We start from the raw sequence: 19,347 nt of genomic DNA, 5'->3' as shown, positions 1-19,347 counted from the left end.
TCACTGCCATCGTTCTAAAGGCAGTCTCCTATGAGTTTTTCAAAACCATTCAAGTATTTTAACCCCCGCCCCCACTTTTAAAACCGCTTATGGTTCAATCCTTGAAGACAAATCCTGCTCCTACTCAAGTACTGTATGTCATACAATCTTGCCCTTCTATAGCAGCCCCCTAGATATGTTAGGCATGGCCCATGACCATCAAAGATAGGCATTGCCCATTTCTGCTCTACATCTTCATGTGTGCTTTATGTATGACCCACCCCATGCTACTGAAAGTTCAGCTGTCCTGATGCAGTTAGACCTCCAACTTGTTATCTCCCCACCCTCCTCCCTACCCTATCAGGGGAACATAACTCCCTGCAACATACATACATACACATACATACATATTGGCTTTGTTACCGATAAGGATCATTTGCTCAACAGCACTAGTTCAGGGTTAGGATGACATATTAACTCATCCTTCTTTTTGCAAACATTTATGGTAATGTAAAACTGATCTACTTGCAGAGGAATCTTGGCCCACTGATCTCAACTCCACTCCCTTTGGGCCAATTTTCTGAGCCAATTTGCCTAATCTGCCATGTACACCCCACCCCTTTTCAAAATATCCCAATATTGCTCTGTTGGGTGGGCATACACTTAGGGATGTATATATGTGTGAAGGACACACTCTTACAAAGGTTTGTAGTTGGCTTGCTGATTAAAGTTGATTAAAAGCAGCTGTAGACCTGACTGCCACATGAGTTTCCAAAAATTTAAAAACTACCTCTGCGCTGTTAGGACTACCAAAGCCAAACATTTTTTTAAAGACATACATGATGAAAGAAAGAAGGAAAGCTACTGAGATCATTAACAGAAGTATAAAACTATAATAAGAAATAACAAGATGCAGGACAGGAAAGAGAAAGAAACCATTCTCTTCGAAAAGAGATAAGAACTGCTTTGCCTGTTTTCCCCCCTTCCTCTCCAAGAATGAATGCTAACAGATGTGCGTGCACACACACACACACAGCCTGTCCTGAAATCACGGTAGGGAACCGTTAACTGGGTAAGCAACACTTACGGTCTCCACAGCCCTGAGCCCACTCCTCAAGTTGCCAATTTCCTTGTCCAGTTCAGTCATACTGCCAGAAATAAAGGAAAGAGATTAAATTTTCAAGCTGCTCCTTGCAAAATTTCAAAATGCAGCTCTGAAGCTATCTGTACTTCTTTGACTGGAGACAAAAAGATTCTTATTTTCAGGTTAGCATCTTATCTGTAGCAATTTAACACTGGCACATGTTGATGAAGACAGCCTTGAGGTTCAAACTGGCATTATTTATTTACCAATGTAAAATACAAACTCTCTTTCTGAAAGCAAAGCTATGAACTCTGAAAGGCTGGGACATTTCCCACTCTGCAACATTTTATATATTCTAAAACCAGTCCTGGCAACCGTGCTATGAATTGACCCAATTCTAATGACTATACACATTACAACATTCCTCAGAATAGTGGTATGAAATACATCCATGTACACATATCTAAGAATCATGGGCCAACTGAGATTTTTAGGAAGGCATTGAAAGATATATGTACACAAGCCACAGAAAATGCTAATTTAACATTCATGTATACACAAACATTCTGTTCACTGAGGAGGCAGACAGTTCTATCATACAATAATTACATTTCCCCTTACTTACTAATACATTTATATGGCCACACAACTCAGACAACATTGTGGCCTACAAGAAATCATCAAACAAAAAATACAAAATAAAACTACGATTAAAACTAAGAAAATAAAATGGCAATCAGAACTAAACTATACTATGACCCATCAGTTAGGAATTCCAGTCATCCTGACCCAAGTGTCTGCAGAAGGAGCCAGGTCTGAACTGCCTTTCTGAAGTTCTGTAGGGTCAGGGTCAACTATAAATTGGGGGAGATCATTTCAAATGTCAGGGCTGCCATCCAAGAGGCATGCCTCCTGGGTCCCTCAAGATGCATTGTTTCAAGAAGGGGACTCAAGGTATGTCCTCCCTACTGGGGTGTATGGGATGGGAAGATATCTTTGGAAGCAGTGGTCCTGCAAATAACCTGATCCTATGCCATGCAGGGCTTTATAGGTGATAACCAGGACCTTGAATTGCACTCAGAAGCCAACTGGAAGCCAGTGTAGCTCAGAGTAGACATGCCACATGGGTGTAATGAGGAACACTCACAAGGTAGCGCTAATTATGGACCGACTGAAGCTTTTGGATATTTTTCAAGGGCAGTCTCATGTACAGCATGTTGCACTAATCCAATTGGGATTACTAAGGCATGAACGATTGTGAGCAGCCCCCCTCCCCCCATCCAGCAACGGATGCAACTGGTGCACAAGATGAAGTTGTTCAAAGAACCCAGTGGCCACAGCTGCCACCTGTTGTGTTGTGAGTTCAAAAGGACCCCCAAATTATATATTGAATGGCCTAAAGTTCCAGGTCCAAAAACCCACAGCCATTTGGTCTTGGTTGGGTCGAGCTGAAGCCTGTTCTTCCCCATCCAGACCCCCATAGTCTTCAGTCACTGGGACACAATCTTGACAGCTCCACTTGGGCGGCTGGGGGTGGAGATGTACAACTGGGTACCATCAACATACTGATAATACTGCATTCTGTGCTGACAGATGACCTCCCCAGTGGCTTCATGTAGATGTTAAAGAGGAGAGGGAAGAGCTCTCAAATATCCTGCATATCAGGGGTCTAGAAGTAGACCCCCATCCCTACCAACACTGCCTGGAACCAGCCCCAGGGGAAGGAGGAAGACCACTGCAGAACACTGCCCCCCACTCACAACCCTCTTAGCCAGTCCAGAACAATACCATAGTCAATGGCATCAAAGACTGCTGAGAGGAGGGCCAAGATGGATGCACTATTTGTACTTTTCTTTCCTTCTCTATTTCTTGCAGATTGTCAAGATATAAGCATCTTCTGGCATAGAAATATTGCGGGGTGTGTGTGTGTGTCTCTTCCACTGTTAGTGCATGCACATCAATCATATTGTATTAACAGTATTACTGCAATAAATGCACCTTATTGTATATAGTTGCTACATCTGACCTTACAGTATCTGAAAAATAACTTTTCTGGCTTCTGTTGATTTAAATTGTTGCTTACTGTTCTTTAATCTGAGAACATTTTTGTTGTAATAAGTTCATACAAAGAAATAAGTAGTAACACCAGTTTCCGAAATAAACACTTACTTTACTTTGGCAGCTTCTGGGACATCTTTTAATTCTTCATGTAGACTGAATACTTTGGGATATTTTTTTTCTATGATTGTGATGAGATAGTGCAACAAGGTAATGTTCCTGTGATAAAGACAGGCAATGATTAATAATGTGAGCATGGGACACTACTTTCCAACAAAGAGAAAATATGTGAAGTTTAATTCACCCTTAATAGAAAATAGCTATACCTCTTTAGGATTCAGGTCAAGAATCCATCTAGCCCAATACTGTGTCACACAATGATCAACCAGGTCCATTTTGGAAATTCACAGATATAGACAGGACTACAAAATAGTTGCTTCCCAACAACTAGCATCTGAGGTATGCTATTTGTGATTCAGGGGGTAGCACACAGTTGCTAAGAATAGTAGCTAATAATAGCTCTGTCCTCCAGGAATTTATCTATAGTTCTCTTTTAAAACTAACAACGCTGGTGGCCAGTGCTACATTCAGCAGCAACAGACTCCATAATCTACATCAAATTCTACAGACATACAAAACTTGGGATCAAGCATCCAGCTGAACTGTTTCACAGATGTATTTCTGCTTCAATTCTTTCTGGTTCTTTCTAGGCAGAAAGCTCCCTTCCTCACACAATTCTTTGGCCCTCATGAATGCTAAAACTAAGACTTCACTGCTTTCCTGAAGGCCAGCAGCATCTAGGCCATCCACTCCTCCGGATACAGGTTCCACAATGCAGGTGCCTAATACAACCCTTTTGAAGTGCAGAGGTTCAACATGCCAATCAAAGCCCCCATGGTTTCTTTCCTGGGTCCAGAAGGCTGTATCACTAGTGACCTTGGTCTCAAGCTGGTGCTGGTAAATACCTGGTCCATTTACAGTAAAATCTTGGTGATCCATGACTTATTGGTGAACGATGAATAGATCTGTCATGCATCACTGAGATCTGGCTTGGTGAGGGCAGTAATACAGCTTTCTTGAAGATTTGTCTCCCTGACTTCAGATTATGCATCAGCTTCAGCACCAAAGAAAGGGAGAAGTGTGGTGATGATCTCTAGCAATAACTTACCTGTCACTAGGGCTTCTGCTTTGAAGCTGAAAGGGTGCAAATGACTGTGCATTAGGTTGGGCTGCTGGGATAAGCTGGGGATCCTGCTCATATATTGTTCTCCCTGTTGCTAGGCAGGATCCATTTCTGAACTCCTGGATTTTGTCACAGAGCTGGAATTCCTGCAGTTAGTGCTGAGGGATTTCAACTTCCATCCCCATTGGGGGGCCTGGTAAGGATCACATTCAAATCAAAATTGTATTGCAGTCACTGACCAGAAACTGAGAGAACCAGGATTTCATGGCTTCTGTGGCAGCAATGGGCCTGTCCCAAGTAATCTTATATCTTGTTTTTGTTTTGGAGCAGTTGCTAAATAATTTAGAAATGGAAGACATTGCTATGGGTTGTTTGCCATAGTTAGATCCTGTCCTGATCTAGAAGAGATTTGTCACCATCAGGGACCACTGCAGGGTGGAAAGACCTATTTGTCTGTCCCAGGTGCCATATGGAGCTGATGGCTTCCAAGAAGTCTTTATGGATTTTCCCAACAATCTGGCAAGCAGTTTCATTGGGTGTCTGGTTGAATACTGGGATCAGAAAATTACCAGAGCACTTGACATGACTGCTCTACTGCTCTCTGTCGGGAGATTGTGAAATGCTTCTTGATTTACCAAATAGCTCTGGGAGATGAAGCAAGAGAACTGATGCTTGGAATACCAGTGGAGGAAGAGTGCAGTGAACTTGACTGAACATGGGTAAGAGCTTGTGTTCAAGCCTACACTGTGGCAATAAGGGTGATGAAGTACCTCCATGTCTCCACCCATATCGCATTAGGGGTTGTCATCCAGCTGTCCTGATTAAGCTCATTCAATCCCTATTGGGGAGGGAGGAGCAGGAAGATCTACTGTTTGGTCATTGGAATATCTGTACAACTTGATTTCTCATGGACAGGAGTTGTAGTGGTGATGGGGGCAATTTTACTGTTATCTGAGGTTCATTCTGGTTTGAGGACTCCAGTGAAGTTAACACAATGCTATCCAGGATAAATCTGTCCTTCCTGGATCCTCCATGTGGTTGGGAGTGTGTGTGTTATTGCCCCTTTGGGGGAGGGATTACTCTGGCTGCTTTGAAGGAGGCCCTGTGCTCTCCCTTCTGAGGAAGCTTTTTTATCCAGCTTTATTGGATAATAATAATCTTCTCTCCAATTTTTTCTTTTCTGGGGAAGGTCCTTGACAAGGTGGTGTGGCTCCAGCTGCAGAGTGCTCTAGAAGAAGCAGATTATCTGGATTCTTTTTAGACAGAGTTCAGGCCTATGCATGGAACTGAAACGGAATTGGTTGCTCTGGTGGATGAACTAAGGACCTGGACAATTGTTGGGCCTAACTCATGACGCTTGACACTACTGACCATGATATTTTCCTGGACTAATTGTGAATGTTGGAGATCAGAGGCATTGTTCTACAGTAGTTCCACTCCAAAGTGGTAGCAGTAGTAATGAAAGAAGAGAGACTGGGCCCTTGGGTGATCCCTGTGGAGTTCCCAGAGAGATAAGCCTCATGTCTCTACTGTTTACCATCTAATATGAGATCTTTGGGAGAAGTCATCCACTGGTTTGAGGTGAGGTATTATCACTATACTGAATGTATCATTCTATACTTCACCATCATAGACAGAGCTGGAAATGTGGAAGATTTGACCAGATGCCTGGAAACTATGATGGTCTGGATCAGTTGAAATGCCCTAACAAGATGTTGTTTGCCTACAGATATCTTATTCTGTCTGTTGTAATTGTTATACTGGATCACATGGGAACCTCCCTGAAAGATGAGGTCTGCAACCAAGGGTCCTTCTGGATTCATAGCTACCACTGAAAGGGCAAGAGGAGACTGTGGCCAGGGAACTTTCACCTAGCTTTGGCTGGTATGCCAGTTGTGGCCCTACATGGAGCAGGAGGACATAACAGTGGTAACCTATGCTCCCACTACCATTAGAATAGGCTACCGTAACATGCTTTATATGAGTCTCTATTTGAAGACTACTTGGAGACTAAAATGTTAAGAAAACACCAGGAGTCATATGATGGTGGGTAGGTAGTGGGTGGGTCAGTGGGTGGATAGATGGATGGAGAGATAAATGGATGGAGTGGCCTTTGGCCCAATAACAATTGGGCAACAATGGCATAAACCACATGCTTTTACAGAATGTAAGGGGATCTTATTATTTTCCCTGCTCCCCAAAAGGAACCTAGTCTCCTAACCCCCATCCTCCTCTCCTACAAAACGAGCCCATGGTTGAAGCTGCTTACTTGTCAATGCTGGATTTGGTATCTGCAATCTTGTTCAGGCTAGAAATTTTAAAGCCATAAGCATTCCCTCTCTGGCCCTTGTTCATGTAGTTGCCAAATGCCAAAACCACTTCGAGCAGTTGCTTCAGGCTTTTGCTCTGGAACACTTGGACGGAAGCAGTTCGAATTGCTAGAAAGGGCACGGAGCAGAAGTTCTGGTCAGACAATGGGATCCTGGCTAGACAGTGTTAATGTGTGTTTATTGGAATGATTTACAAAGCAACCTCAATTAACACAAACAGAAAGAAGGTTACCCCAAGAAATGATCACAGAGTTGGCAAGAAAGGGAGAAAATAACAATTCCAAGAAAAAAGATGAAAATTACAACAGTGTCATTCAAGCAACTCCTTACAAAACAACCAGGTTAGAGAAGAGGGTGAAAAAATCTAGCATGTTTGCTAATAAAAATGACCATTAAAAAAACCAGTTTGACTAGTCTTTGTGATAATTTTGACACAGTGTTCCTAGAACCTGAAACAGTTAATAGAAGACCTCAAACATTAGGTGTTCTCATCACCAACGGCATTCATCCTTTAATAATTCATCAAAATTAAGACAAAACATTTATGATTTAAAGTCACAATCTGTTCTCCCTACCAGCGTGATATTCCATTTCCCTCCCTTGTCATACTATTGTTTTGTTCAAAATCTAGAATAAAATTTAAAATACTTTCCTTGTTTCAGATATTTATTTCAAAAATAATAGGGAGGATCCTTGCACTGTGATTCAGTGCAAAAGAAGATAGCTTTTTCTGAGTGTTTTCTTTTTACGTTTTATCAAACTTTGACACAGACATAGCCACTTCCTTAAGCCCATTCCTCACCTTCAACTTTTGGTTTAACTTCAGCAACTCTTTCAGCAAACTTCTTCTTAAAATACAAGGACTGCAGCCTTTGCTGGTAATGATTTATCCTGCAAGAAGAGGAGTAAAACAGTATAAGAGCCACTATATTTCTCAGGGTTAGTAAACGTTGGAAGAAAAATGACATGTCTCAGGTTAATCTGCACAGTTGCTTTCTGGAAAGTCAGAGCAATCATCTGCAGAGATTATTATCAAATACTTATTCAGTGACTTTCAAGCTCCAGAAAATCTGAACATTCCTCAAAAGTTCAGAACATCATCTATACCAGCTTTCTCCAACCTGATGTCCTCCAGTTCAACTCACAGTTCCTAAAATAACACGGTCAAAGTGTGGAATGCAACTTGAAGTCATCAGATTAGAGAACGTGGTCTTGTGCTCTATATTGCCACTATACAGAGCAATAGCTAAGGTGGCTTACAAATAAACATAATTCAATAAGAAAACAACACTGACTGACACTGAATAGACCTCCTTTCTACATTCCCATAGTTATTGAGTCCCTGTTTTTTGTGCAGACAGCAACAATGTTAAAAAGGAAGCAACTGGCAAAAATCACCTGCTCATTTCAAAGAGGAATCTGTCAGCCTTGGCCATGCGATCCAACTCATGCTTGTGTTCTTCCAGAAGATCAATGTCAGCTTTTTCAGGAACAAATTTTAAAAGCTAAAAAGAAAAAAATAGGTATTTTAGATAAACATTCTTCTCCTGGGAAATCAACTTCTTCTTACACAAAAGGAAAAGGGGTGGGGTGGCAGATATGTAGGCTTCAGGATCTAGTAAAGAGGAGGGTAAGAAATCTTTTTTGAGTAGAGAATCTCATTGGTGGCATAGGAACACAGAGGGATAAGCTTGTAAAGTACAGGGTTGTGAAGACACCCATTCTGCATTTAGGAATAACTGGGAGAGGATGTTAAAGTCTTTATTTTCCCAAATAATACTTGCAGGGAAGACTGGATTTTTTGTCAGGTTCAGCCCAAGAATCACAATGAGACAGTCCAGAAATCAGCTCAGCTTCTTTATTAGCTTGCACCTAGTAGACAGAATCTCGCCAGACCAACTCTAATCCCCCAACGACAGCAACAATAACCATCATGCCCTCAGGGAGGGGCCAGTCTCTTTCTCTTGACTTTCACACAGTCCATCTGGGGGCTGAGGAGATGCTGTCCTTGGAATGTCTCTCCCCCCTCCCTGTAACCTTGAAGCTCCATTCCAGAATCCTCCCCACTCAAGCCTTCCATCACATTTTTCTCTTTATCGGCAGTTGAAAAGCATTTTGAGTGGGACACCATGAGAAGTCCCATTGCTGTTTCCCTGCTACAAATAATGTTCTTACATGCTTGCCATGCCTTCTCTAGGTGGGCAAGAGAGAAAAGATATTAAGGTTCATTTGAGCTCTATAGGCTGCACAGAAAGGCTGAGCAGGCTGAGGACTGCATGCAGTCAAGAGGCTGCTTGTCTGCGTGGAAACCAGAGCTGAACACATTCTACTGTGTTCTACTGAATCCATTTTCCTCTTTTTCCATTGACTTTGTTACCCAAGGCCCTCTCAGTTCACATATGCAGAATGTTTCATCTCAAAGGAGGGGTGTCTTGAAGAGTATGTTGAGGCAGACCAAGTTCCCGCTTTTTTTTTTTTAGATTAAAAAGAAATGGTTGTTTCCTTAAAATACTTTAGCTCTCACACAGAAAGCCCATGAAACTGCAACCAAGAATGAATTGCCAAAAGCAGAGATTTCATTCCACGTAGGTCAGGTTAGTCACCTGCTAAGGTGTGGTGATCTTTCTTCGCCGAGAGGATGTTTAACTCCTCAGTTGTGACAGAACTTATCAGGGGCATCTCTGTCTATAGCAGTCTATGAATATACTGTAGTATGCGTGGGCAGGAGTGTCATTCCCAGATAGTAGAAAGGAGGTCCCTTCCCAACACCTTCTAACTTTTCTTCAAAAGAGATGCTTGTTGAAAGCTGCTAAATAACCACATTTACAAGGATTCTTCAGGTTTCCAGGAGAGCTTTTCAGATTTTAGCAAAGCTCCCATTTAAAGGATGAGTTACACCTAGCCTTGGATTGGCAAAAAAGCAGGGGGACCAGGTTGAAAAACTACTTTTAATTGGATTTTAAATTTTATATTACATTAAAAATAGTTCATAAGACTTTCCCCCTATGTATTTAAACATTCCTTTCTTCTATCACAGTAAACATTACAATTCATCTGCAACTCTTAGAGGAACTTCTGGGGCTACATCCAAAGTTTTGGGGGATCTTCAGGCAGACCTCAAACTGCAGATTATGCATCCCTGTTTTAGATTAAAAAATAAACTGAAACAAAGAGGATTTGGTAGTGTAATGGACAGAAGGAATAACCTTGAGGAACAGGAGAAAGAGCTGCTACCAGGACAACATTCAGATAAAAGAAATCTGGGTCTGGGCCAGATCTGTAACCCGAGTAAGTGTCTCAGACAAGACCCTCCCTAGTTCTCGTGAAGATAAAGGGAGGGAGGGGGGAAGCACATTAAGACATCCAAGATTCTGTTACTACAACCTTCCTAGTCTGTTCTACCTCAAAGGGCTGACAGGTAGACATGTGTCAAAAAGATAAGATTGCATATTGTCAGCCCTTCAAGGTAGGCCAGATCAAGAAACAAACACTTCAAGGATTCTAGGAATGTTACTTTATTGTTGCAGGGTATATTAAAAGAATCTCAAAACCTGTCCAAAATCTTCACTACCCATTTTTAATGACAACAAGGTTAAGGTGGAACTGTTCCAAGTCTCTTTCTCATGCTTTCTACTTTCTCAGGGCTGAGGAACCATTTCACCCCTCCTACTTCCTTCTCTAGGTCAGAGCTAAACTCTTCTACTTGCATAGACCAGGAGAGGAAAACAACCAAGGCCTCTGGAACAGTTGGGAGCAGAGATCCTGGATGATGAATTTTGGACTTGCATTTTTAAACATTTCTGTCAAGAACCTGAAGCACCTTCTGTACTCACCTGTTCAAGCATGTCCTTTGGCAGGTCCTCCTGTTCATCCATTGTTAAAATTGCACGTTTAATTTCATCATTTGATAGTTTAAGTCTGGAAAAGCAATACAACAGAACATTCTGTTATGTAAGCATGGCAGTCAGAACAGGAAGATATCCAATACAGGTAGTCTCTGGGTTAAGAATGCCTGGTTTACGGATGACCCATAGTTAAGAATGGAGCCTACTGTAGCAAAATTTGAGTTAAATACACAATGATTAGAGTTAATTACACAATACTACTTATGCAGCATTATACAATAATACTGTTCCAGCTTACGTATAAATTCAACTTAAGGACAGACCTTGGAAATGGAACTCATTCTTAAATTGGGAACTACTTGTATACCCAATTCCAGACTTGGTTTCAAGAAAAAGCAGTGACATGAAAAGATGACTATTAGGGACAAGAAATGTATTCATGTCATAAGTCCCTCATAAACTGTGGGTTGTTGTAGGGCTGGGTTGCTACACTCCTCCTCCTATGCATTCAATTCACATGAAAAATCACCTTTGGGGCATATCAATATAAACAGATAGATTTTAAATCCACAGGGAGGGGCATGTCCTGAGACAAATCAAGTTTGGAGCTCTTGAATCATCTGAGGCCCTTCATCTCAGCTTCTTGACAATCACAGCCTAAAACACTGATCAAGGGAAGAAAAGGGTAAGCAAGAAGAACAGAAGGAATTCAAAACAAGCTGTGGAAATAGGTAAGAAGTTTTCTAATATGTTGCTCAGGAAAGAGGCTGGAGGACAAAATTCTTGGGAATGAGGTTGCAACCAGAAGCTATCTATTCCCTATTTTCTTTTGGACTGACCACGAATGGTTGGAAAGGTACTTATAAGCAGAAAGGCTTTTAATCACAACCTCAGCCCCCACTTTATCCAGGATATAGCATCAAACACTGAAACTGAAAGATCAGTTAAAGAAACATGGAATATAGTAAACCATGAGCACCAGACTTTTAAGAGTCCAGCTGACTTTTAAAAAGAAACTGGTTATTTCCTTAATCAATTATATTATTTTTATTTGTATTTGTTATTCATATATATCCCAACCTTATTTTGTAGAATTCCAGGCAGCGAATATAATGCTCCCTCCTCCTATTTTCCCCACAACAACAATCTTGTGAGATGGGTTGGGCTGAGAGAGAGTGACTGGCCCAAAGTCACCCAGCTGGCTTTCATGCCTAAGGGAGGACTAGAACTTACAGCCTCCTGGCCTCTAGCTCAGCACCTTAACCACTACACCAAATATTATATTATATATAAATTGCACATTCAGTTATTTTACAGCATGCACAAATACTTTGTATTGCACAGCTTTCTATGAATTTTGCTTGGTGCTTTTTTCAGTGCCTGTACATTATAACAACATTATTAAAAAATTACAGGTGTCCCATTGGAAGAAGAAAGAGAAGGATATTTCCTCTAGCAGGCAGGGTTCTTAGATATCAGGGACTGGAGGCCAAGAAACCAGCTTTACAAAGTTTATTTTTAAGTAAGGCAGATTTACAAACAACATGTACCAAATGCCTCACCTATGATTACGTTCTCACATCCTATTTACTATTGTTTTCAACAGTAACTCAACACTGAACTCTTCTGGGAGAATCCTCTTGATCCAAAGTTACACATTAGTGGACAGAGCTAGACTGCATGTAATTGGGAGATCCATCATCTTGCTTCAGAGATTTAGCAAGGTCAGAAGTGGTGTACCCTTAGATGCAGTTTCTCTGTATTTTCAGCCTAAGGTATTTTTACCACTGGAAGGAATCAACCAAAAGGATGAAAAGGGTTAAATGCTGATCAGTTGCTGATGTAGCAACAGCCACCAGCAAGACTTAACTATGGGGTTTTGCCAGAGATATCCTTAAATCACAGCCATTCTTACCCCCCACCCCAATTTTTACATTATTACATTATTTCTGATAGGGGGTCAGTGCAGGGATAACTTTTATTTATAGCTTTCATTCTTAGGCATGAATGCTAATATGAACAGAAATGATAAATATCCATGTGCATGATTGTTTCAAATTTCAGGCAAGAAATTAAGAACTCACATCATGATTAGTGAGCAGAGACCTAATTTAATAAATTAAATCATTCTCTGGTTGTTTTGCTTGGTTTTATTTTTTCTTTAATCCCTGGGGATCTTGGATCAGATATGGAATATCTCTCTATTGGTATGGATGGATATGGATGGATCCATCCATCCATCCATCCATCCATCCATCCATCCATCCATCCATCCATCCATCCATCCATCTATCTATCTATCTATCTATCTATCTATCTATCTATCTATCTATCTATCTATCTATCTATCTATCACATTACTGCATTTCTAAATGTTAACTTTATGCTGCTTTTAATTGCATTCATCCACCTTTTCTGGTGAGTTAATAAATAAGCATTAACAAACTTACAGCGATCTGCATGTATGCATGTGCACATGTCTATGTGTGACAGAGTGGGGAGAGGGAGAAACTTAGAGCCTGCCTTAGTGAAATGAATAATGAATTAGGGAAATGCATATTTTGTAAGAGGTTCGGTATCTCCCTCCAAGGAGCGGATTCTGCAGCCTGTCTGCTCTATGGACTCACAAGGGAATCATTGCTGTGTCAGCATGACTGTCATGTGGCTTTTATGAATGGGAGGTGTTTGGTCCTCAGCTCTAGGCCTGGAAAAACAAACACACACAAAATTCTGCATGAAGGTGCCCTTAGAGAGGGGGTGGGGAGGGAGATAGGAAAAGCTTCTCTCTGACAATACAGGGGGAAGGAGGCCAGCAAAAACAATAAGCCTGTCCAGAAAAACCACAATAATTATCTTTGTTGGCAGAAGCTGCTGAGCACAGACCATCTGAGGTGGAACTGAGTTACAGCACTGGCTGTCGCAAGGATTTAAATGATGAAACTTGTTGATGGGGTGCGACAGCTTGCAAGAGATGTTGTATGGGTGTGAATAGCTTTGATGAGACAAACAGATAGCCTCACGAGGGTGAAACATAGGAGGGAGTGCGCATAGCTTAAACATGTTCAGAAGTGGAGGAATACACCTTTGGGGTGGAGAGCCTCTTGCAACCAGAGACAAGCCAGTGCAGAAAGAGTTCTGACAGATATATAAAAGAAAATTAATATTTTCCTAAGGCAGTAACTTATTAGGAAACCTGATAAATAGAGTATTGCAGAGCAGCTTTAAAAAGTGACATGTCATCTAGAATCTGGGAGGAATTGTATCTGGAAGAAAGGGAAAGCACCAGGTACTGACTAGTTATGCTTGGATATGAAAAGCACATGCCTGTGTCAGGAAAAAGGGTTAAGTATAGCCAGTGGTGCAGTGATGAATGTATAAGAACTGGCTCTGTTGGCTCCATTGCCACTGCTGCACTGCATGGTTAGCTGCCAAACAGCTGATTGGGGATCTCGGTGTCATGGCTCAGCTGAAAATTCCAGAACAATTAACCATCAGCTCTCAGGAGCAGGAATGAGCTAGCTCCAGCACACCACTGGGTATGACAAACCTAGGTCCCCCTACCAAATCTGACTCCTCAATATCCTTTTCAGTGGCAACCCCATTGTTTTTATCTGTGTGGAAAGCAGTACTCTCATCACCTGAGAAAAGAGAGGGGAGGGAAAGTGTATCCAGATTTATCATCCCAGTTGTGTGTCAAGAAAGTGAAAGGCATCAGGATTCTCCGTTTTCCACAAGGAAGCTGGAATGGTAAAATGGCTTGGAGAGAATTTCTAATCAGAGAGTGGGGTGGGAGATGGCCTGAGAATTGAATTAAACGAGTTAAATTAAATGAAACACAGGTATTCTGACCTCCCTCTGAGAAAGATCAAAGCATCAGTGAAACAATCAATATTACTGCTCAGAGTGGATTTATCTGAGATGCAAGAATCTAAGCTGCTCAGGCCATTTTCAGGGCTGCTATTTTATCTTCTGGGACAGTTGAAGAACATGAAACACATAAAGATCTGAAAACCAGGTCTTGAACATACTGGAAATGAAGGAAGATGCAATTAATTAAGGAATGTTGCTGGACCTGACCACCACCATCTCCATTAGAAGAACAGTGCTGGATCAGATTAGCTTATCTAATCCAGCATCTTGCTTCTCCTAGTGGCCAAAGAGATCCTTCTGGGAAGCTTATAAATAGTGAATCAAGGCAATAGCATTCCAGCTGGGATTCAGAGTTTGCTGCCAATGATCCTCAACATGACTTATAGTCATTGCGATTAGCAGCCTTCCATAATCTATCTAAAGCCAGCAAATGATGAGAGCTAACAAGAGCACATCTAACTCAGGTGCCAGGAACAATGTCTAGGTTTGTTCAATACAGTTTAAGAACCAACCCCAAAATGCAAAACCATATATGGTCAGGCTACATTCATAGGAAGGAGGTAGGGGGATGGAACAGCAAAAATATTTCCTAGCTCAAGAAGAAATCTAATATGACCTCACTGTCCAACCATTTCTCCCAGAGCTAGAGATCAAGGCAGAAAGAGATAAAGTATCTACCAAGGCCGAACTTTTCAGAGATGCATGCCAACAATATCTGGTTTGCTTTATAAATGTACAGGATAAATAAAGAGCTGGCCTGATGATCATGTGTAGAAATCTTTTATTAAGTCAACAGTGCAAGAAGAAAAGCAGTTACAGTGTATTTCAACTGTAACTCTCCAGATATGAGACATGGTCCTCCTAGATCAGTGATGGCGAACATATGACACACTTGTCAAAGGTGACACGCCGCCACGTTTTGGGTGACACGTTAGTGTTCACCAGCACCTGACAACAACTATTCTCCCTGTTTGAGTTACCAAAGAAACTGAGTTTGTTTTACTTGTATTTCATTTTGGTAATTATTTGATGTTTCTTTATCCAATACATAGCACCACTCATGATTGGACTGTATTTTTTAAAAATAAATGAATACATGAAGAATTGTTTTTCTTTTGTTTGGGTGTGTGTGTGTGTGTGTGTGTGCACGCACACGCGACATGCCAGCAGAGTTAAATTAGGCATTTTCCAAATTTTTGACACACTGAGCCCAAAGATTCACCATCATTGTCCTAGATGAAGAGATGGAGAAAGGGCTTATTCACAATATATCAATCTCAAGCTCAAATTTATCCTCACAGCCACCGTCAGGTAGGCCAGCCTGAGAGAAACACAATGGAATCAGCATCTTTGGCCCTTTTCACACCATTCCCCCTGCAAATAATTCCTGATCTCCTTTGCCACGTTTGAAAGCAGTGTAGTGCATGCAGGTCAATGCATTTTTAACAGGCAGAGAGGGGGAAAATGTATGCACAGTGATAGTGGCTGGAATCGTGGACACCCATTAAACTCTAATCAAGCAGTCTTCAATTCAGGGTGCTGCACTGTTCTGGATTATGCATCGAGTCAATTCTGGTGCAAGGACAGCAATTACCACTTAAAGTAATTAAAACTTTTAGACACATGATATTGAGAACAGAATTAGAAACCTTCGCTTGTGAACAGCTGGAGGATTACCAGAGAAAGTGGAAGACAAAACATTTACATGGTAATTCCAACATAGATTGGTGCTGTCCTTTTTGCAATTCAGAAGTATGATTTTTTGAACTGGGTGGTACCATATAGACATTATGATTTAAATCTAAGGATCTGTAGAGCATCTCAAATTTGGTCTGCATATTATACCTCTGTGGCTATTGTTTGCGTTTTTTTAAATGCTGAAAAATCTAAATTTGCAGTTGTACATGACTCTCCTTAATACATGCTATTTTTTTTTCCTACATACTACGTTCTTTTTAAGGATAAATCTGTTCCAAAGTACACTTTTTTTGAGCCAATTTTTGAGCAGAGTGCAACGGATGCCAGAAGACCCCTTTTCTTGCTGCCACAATGGAGTTCCTTTTTGGGTTGACTCCATTTTAGACCCCCCAGAAATTCATTTCTTTTACATCCCCTATTTGTGGTCACTGAGAGCTACAACCTTCATGAATCTGTCTAATCCTGCTACAGGCAAATGTATAATACATACATCTCTGTCCATCTCTGTAAAAGAAAATAAATATAAAAGAGGTGTGGTCATCAAAGAGTCTTTCAATCTTTCAGAGAATATCTTACAGAGAAAGGCTCGGTACAACTGGTTCTTACAAAAGAAGAGAAATGCACTAGTGATACCTTGAGAGCAGAATATTGCAGTTCTGAGCTCTCCGACCATCTATTACTGAAAGCTCCTTGACTTTATGCCTGGAACTCAGTGTGTCATCAAGGGAGTCTTCTTTCTACAAGAGGTATGAAAAGAATCCATTAATAAGAAGATGCTCATTGATATATTAGAAGTTCCAGCACATGCCAGTACCTCAAACATCAATCAAGAAGGTTTACTGAGGCCGACGATTAAAATCCAGAGCCTGTAACTGAAACACAATCAGCTGTTTCATAAATTGGAATGTTATCCAGAAGGGGGAAAAAACAGGCTATTGGTTACAAATGTATAAATATTTATCCAGATGGAAAGATTTAAGAACCCACAAATATACAGATTGTGAGGAACACGGAGAGTCTTTTCTTAGCATGGATATGTTGTGACATTTTATTTAGAGCTGGTTACTATCAGCTGGGATATTGCAAAGGAAATTTTTTATGATGATTTTAAATGGAAGAGCCATTGTTCAGTGACAGAGTACCTCCCTCGTACGCAAAAGGTTCCAAGTTCAGTCTCTAATATTTCTAGTTGATGTGTAACATCTGGAGATGAGTAACAGCTTGGGTGTGACAGACTTTTGCCTGTCAAGGCAGATATTACTGGCATAGAGAGAAAGCTATTCCAACTCCAGATAAGGCTCCTTTACCTTTAACATTGAACAATGAAGTGGAAAGTTATCTGTCAAGTCAGACTTTTGATCCATCTAGTCCTGTATTTCCCTTTCTGACTGGCAGAAACTCTCCAAGATTTTCAACAGGAATCTTTCTAAGTCTGGTATCAGAGATCTTGACCCTGGGACCCTCTAGGTGCAAAGCAGATGCTCTACTATGGATCTGCTCTTCAACAACTGTAACTTATGAAAAAGTGGCAGGACTATGATTCAGTTATAAGGGGGTAACATAGGGTAGGTACAAATCCAAGAATGGGACAGGCATAAATGGATTCGAGATAGCAGTCTTTTCCAGTCTCATGCCCTGTTAAACCCAGCCAGGATGTCATTCAAGATGGATAACAGATGGAATCTAAAATATCTGGAGGATTCTGAAGTGGAGAAAAGTTGGTTTAACATAACTAACAACTGGTTGGTTGCAGCCACAGAAGGTATTTGGGATATTCATCCAAGTTTTTTTGAAAATCTGAGATAGTGCAACCCAAACTCAAGTTGGTTCAGTCCACATGCATACATGCATACATACATATGTTTATAATTTCTTTGGTAGCAATACAGAAGTAGTTTATCATTACTTTCTTCCAGGATGTTTTTTTTTAACAGTCTAGCTCAGTGTTTTTCAAACTTGGCAACTTTAAGATGTGTGGACTTCCAGAATTCCCCAGCCAGAATTCTGAATTTGAAAAACACCGGGCTAGCCTATAGACCTAGAATTCCCTAGAATTGTCCCTGTACTAGGCACTGCAGACCCTGCTTAATTGAAAGGGTCAGCCAGATGCTGCCATCTACTGCGCACACAGAGAGTGAAATATATACTGTATGTATAAACCACTCTTTGACAGAGCCATGTACTTTATGCTATTTACCTTATATCCATTGACAATATACCTGAATATTCACAAGGTCTTTAAAAATTAAAAAAATTAATTCTACCATTCCCCACTGCTCTGCCTGAATGAACCGAGGACTCTGTGTAATAAAGCATTAGTCAGTTGGAAAAATAAATAAATAGTTTGCAAAAAATAAGATGAGAATAAGTAAAGAATAAGTCACTACTACCCAAGAACATTAGACTGATTCTAAATGTTCACAACATTGGAACTGCCGACTGAGAGACAAGACTTCAGTACTTTTATATCTCTGCTATAAATGACTTTATTTTTTTAAAATGCACTCTAGTTCTTCCATATACAGTTGTGTGAAAAAGAAAGTACACCCTTTTTGAGTTCTATGGTTTTATGTATCAGGACATAATAAAAATAATCTGGTCCTTAGCAGTTCTCAAAAGTAAGTAAATACAACCTCAGATGAACAACAATGCATAACATATTACACCATGTCATCATTTATTTTACAAAAAGAAAGCCAAAATGGAGAAGCCATGTGTGAAAAACTAAGTACACCTTATGATTCAATAGCTTGTAGAACCACCTTTAGCAGCAATAACTTGAAGTAATTGTTTTCTGTATGACTTTATCAGTCTCTCACATCGTTGTGGAGGAATTTTGGCCCACTCTTCTTTACAACATTGCTTCAGTTCATTGAAGTTTGCAGGCATTTGTTTATGCACAGCTCTCTTGAGGTCCCGCCACAGCATTTCAATCGGGTTGAGGTCTGGACTTTGACTGGGCCATTGCAACACCTTGATTTTTTTCTTTTTCAGCCATTCTGTTGTAGATTTGCTGGTGCGCTTGGGATCATTATCCTGTTGCATGACCCAGTGTTAGCCGAGCTTTAGCTGTTGGACAGATGGCCTCATGTTTGACTCTAGAATACTTTGGTATACAGAGGAGTTCATGATCGACTCAATGACTGCAAGGTGCCCAGGTCCTGTGGCTGCAAAACAAGCCCAAATCATCACCCCTCCACCACTGTGCTTGACAGTTGGTATGAGATGTTTGTGCTGATTTGCTGTGTTTGGTTTTCGCCAAATGTGGCACTGTGCATTATGGCCAATCATCTCCACGTT

General features: G+C 40.8%; 1 protein-coding gene across 3 annotated transcripts in view; it reads right to left on the bottom strand.

The window, feature by feature from the left end:
* Positions 1-19,347, bottom strand: part of DAAM1 (dishevelled associated activator of morphogenesis 1) — a 165,160-nt gene that overhangs the window by 12,253 nt on the left and 133,560 nt on the right. For all 3 annotated transcript variants that reach the window (XM_088149709.1, XM_088149711.1, XM_088149710.1), the window contains 7 exons: positions 16,681-16,784; positions 10,468-10,552; positions 8,033-8,139; positions 7,437-7,525; positions 6,574-6,742; positions 3,233-3,340; positions 1,067-1,127 (listed from right to left, as the gene is read on the bottom strand). In XM_088149709.1, coding sequence (XP_088005835.1) covers positions 1,067-1,127; positions 3,233-3,340; positions 6,574-6,742; positions 7,437-7,525; positions 8,033-8,139; positions 10,468-10,552; positions 16,681-16,784 — 723 coding nt within the window. The remainder of the gene's footprint in view (positions 1-1,066; positions 1,128-3,232; positions 3,341-6,573; positions 6,743-7,436; positions 7,526-8,032; positions 8,140-10,467; positions 10,553-16,680; positions 16,785-19,347) is intronic.

This window comes from Python bivittatus, unplaced genomic scaffold (assembly GCF_059951505.1).
Source record: "Python bivittatus isolate LINGU-HERP-01145 unplaced genomic scaffold, Pbiv_v1 ctg000580_np1212, whole genome shotgun sequence".
Taxonomy (NCBI): domain Eukaryota; kingdom Metazoa; phylum Chordata; class Lepidosauria; order Squamata; family Pythonidae; genus Python; species Python bivittatus.
This window is presented reverse-complemented; position numbering and strand designations above follow the sequence as displayed.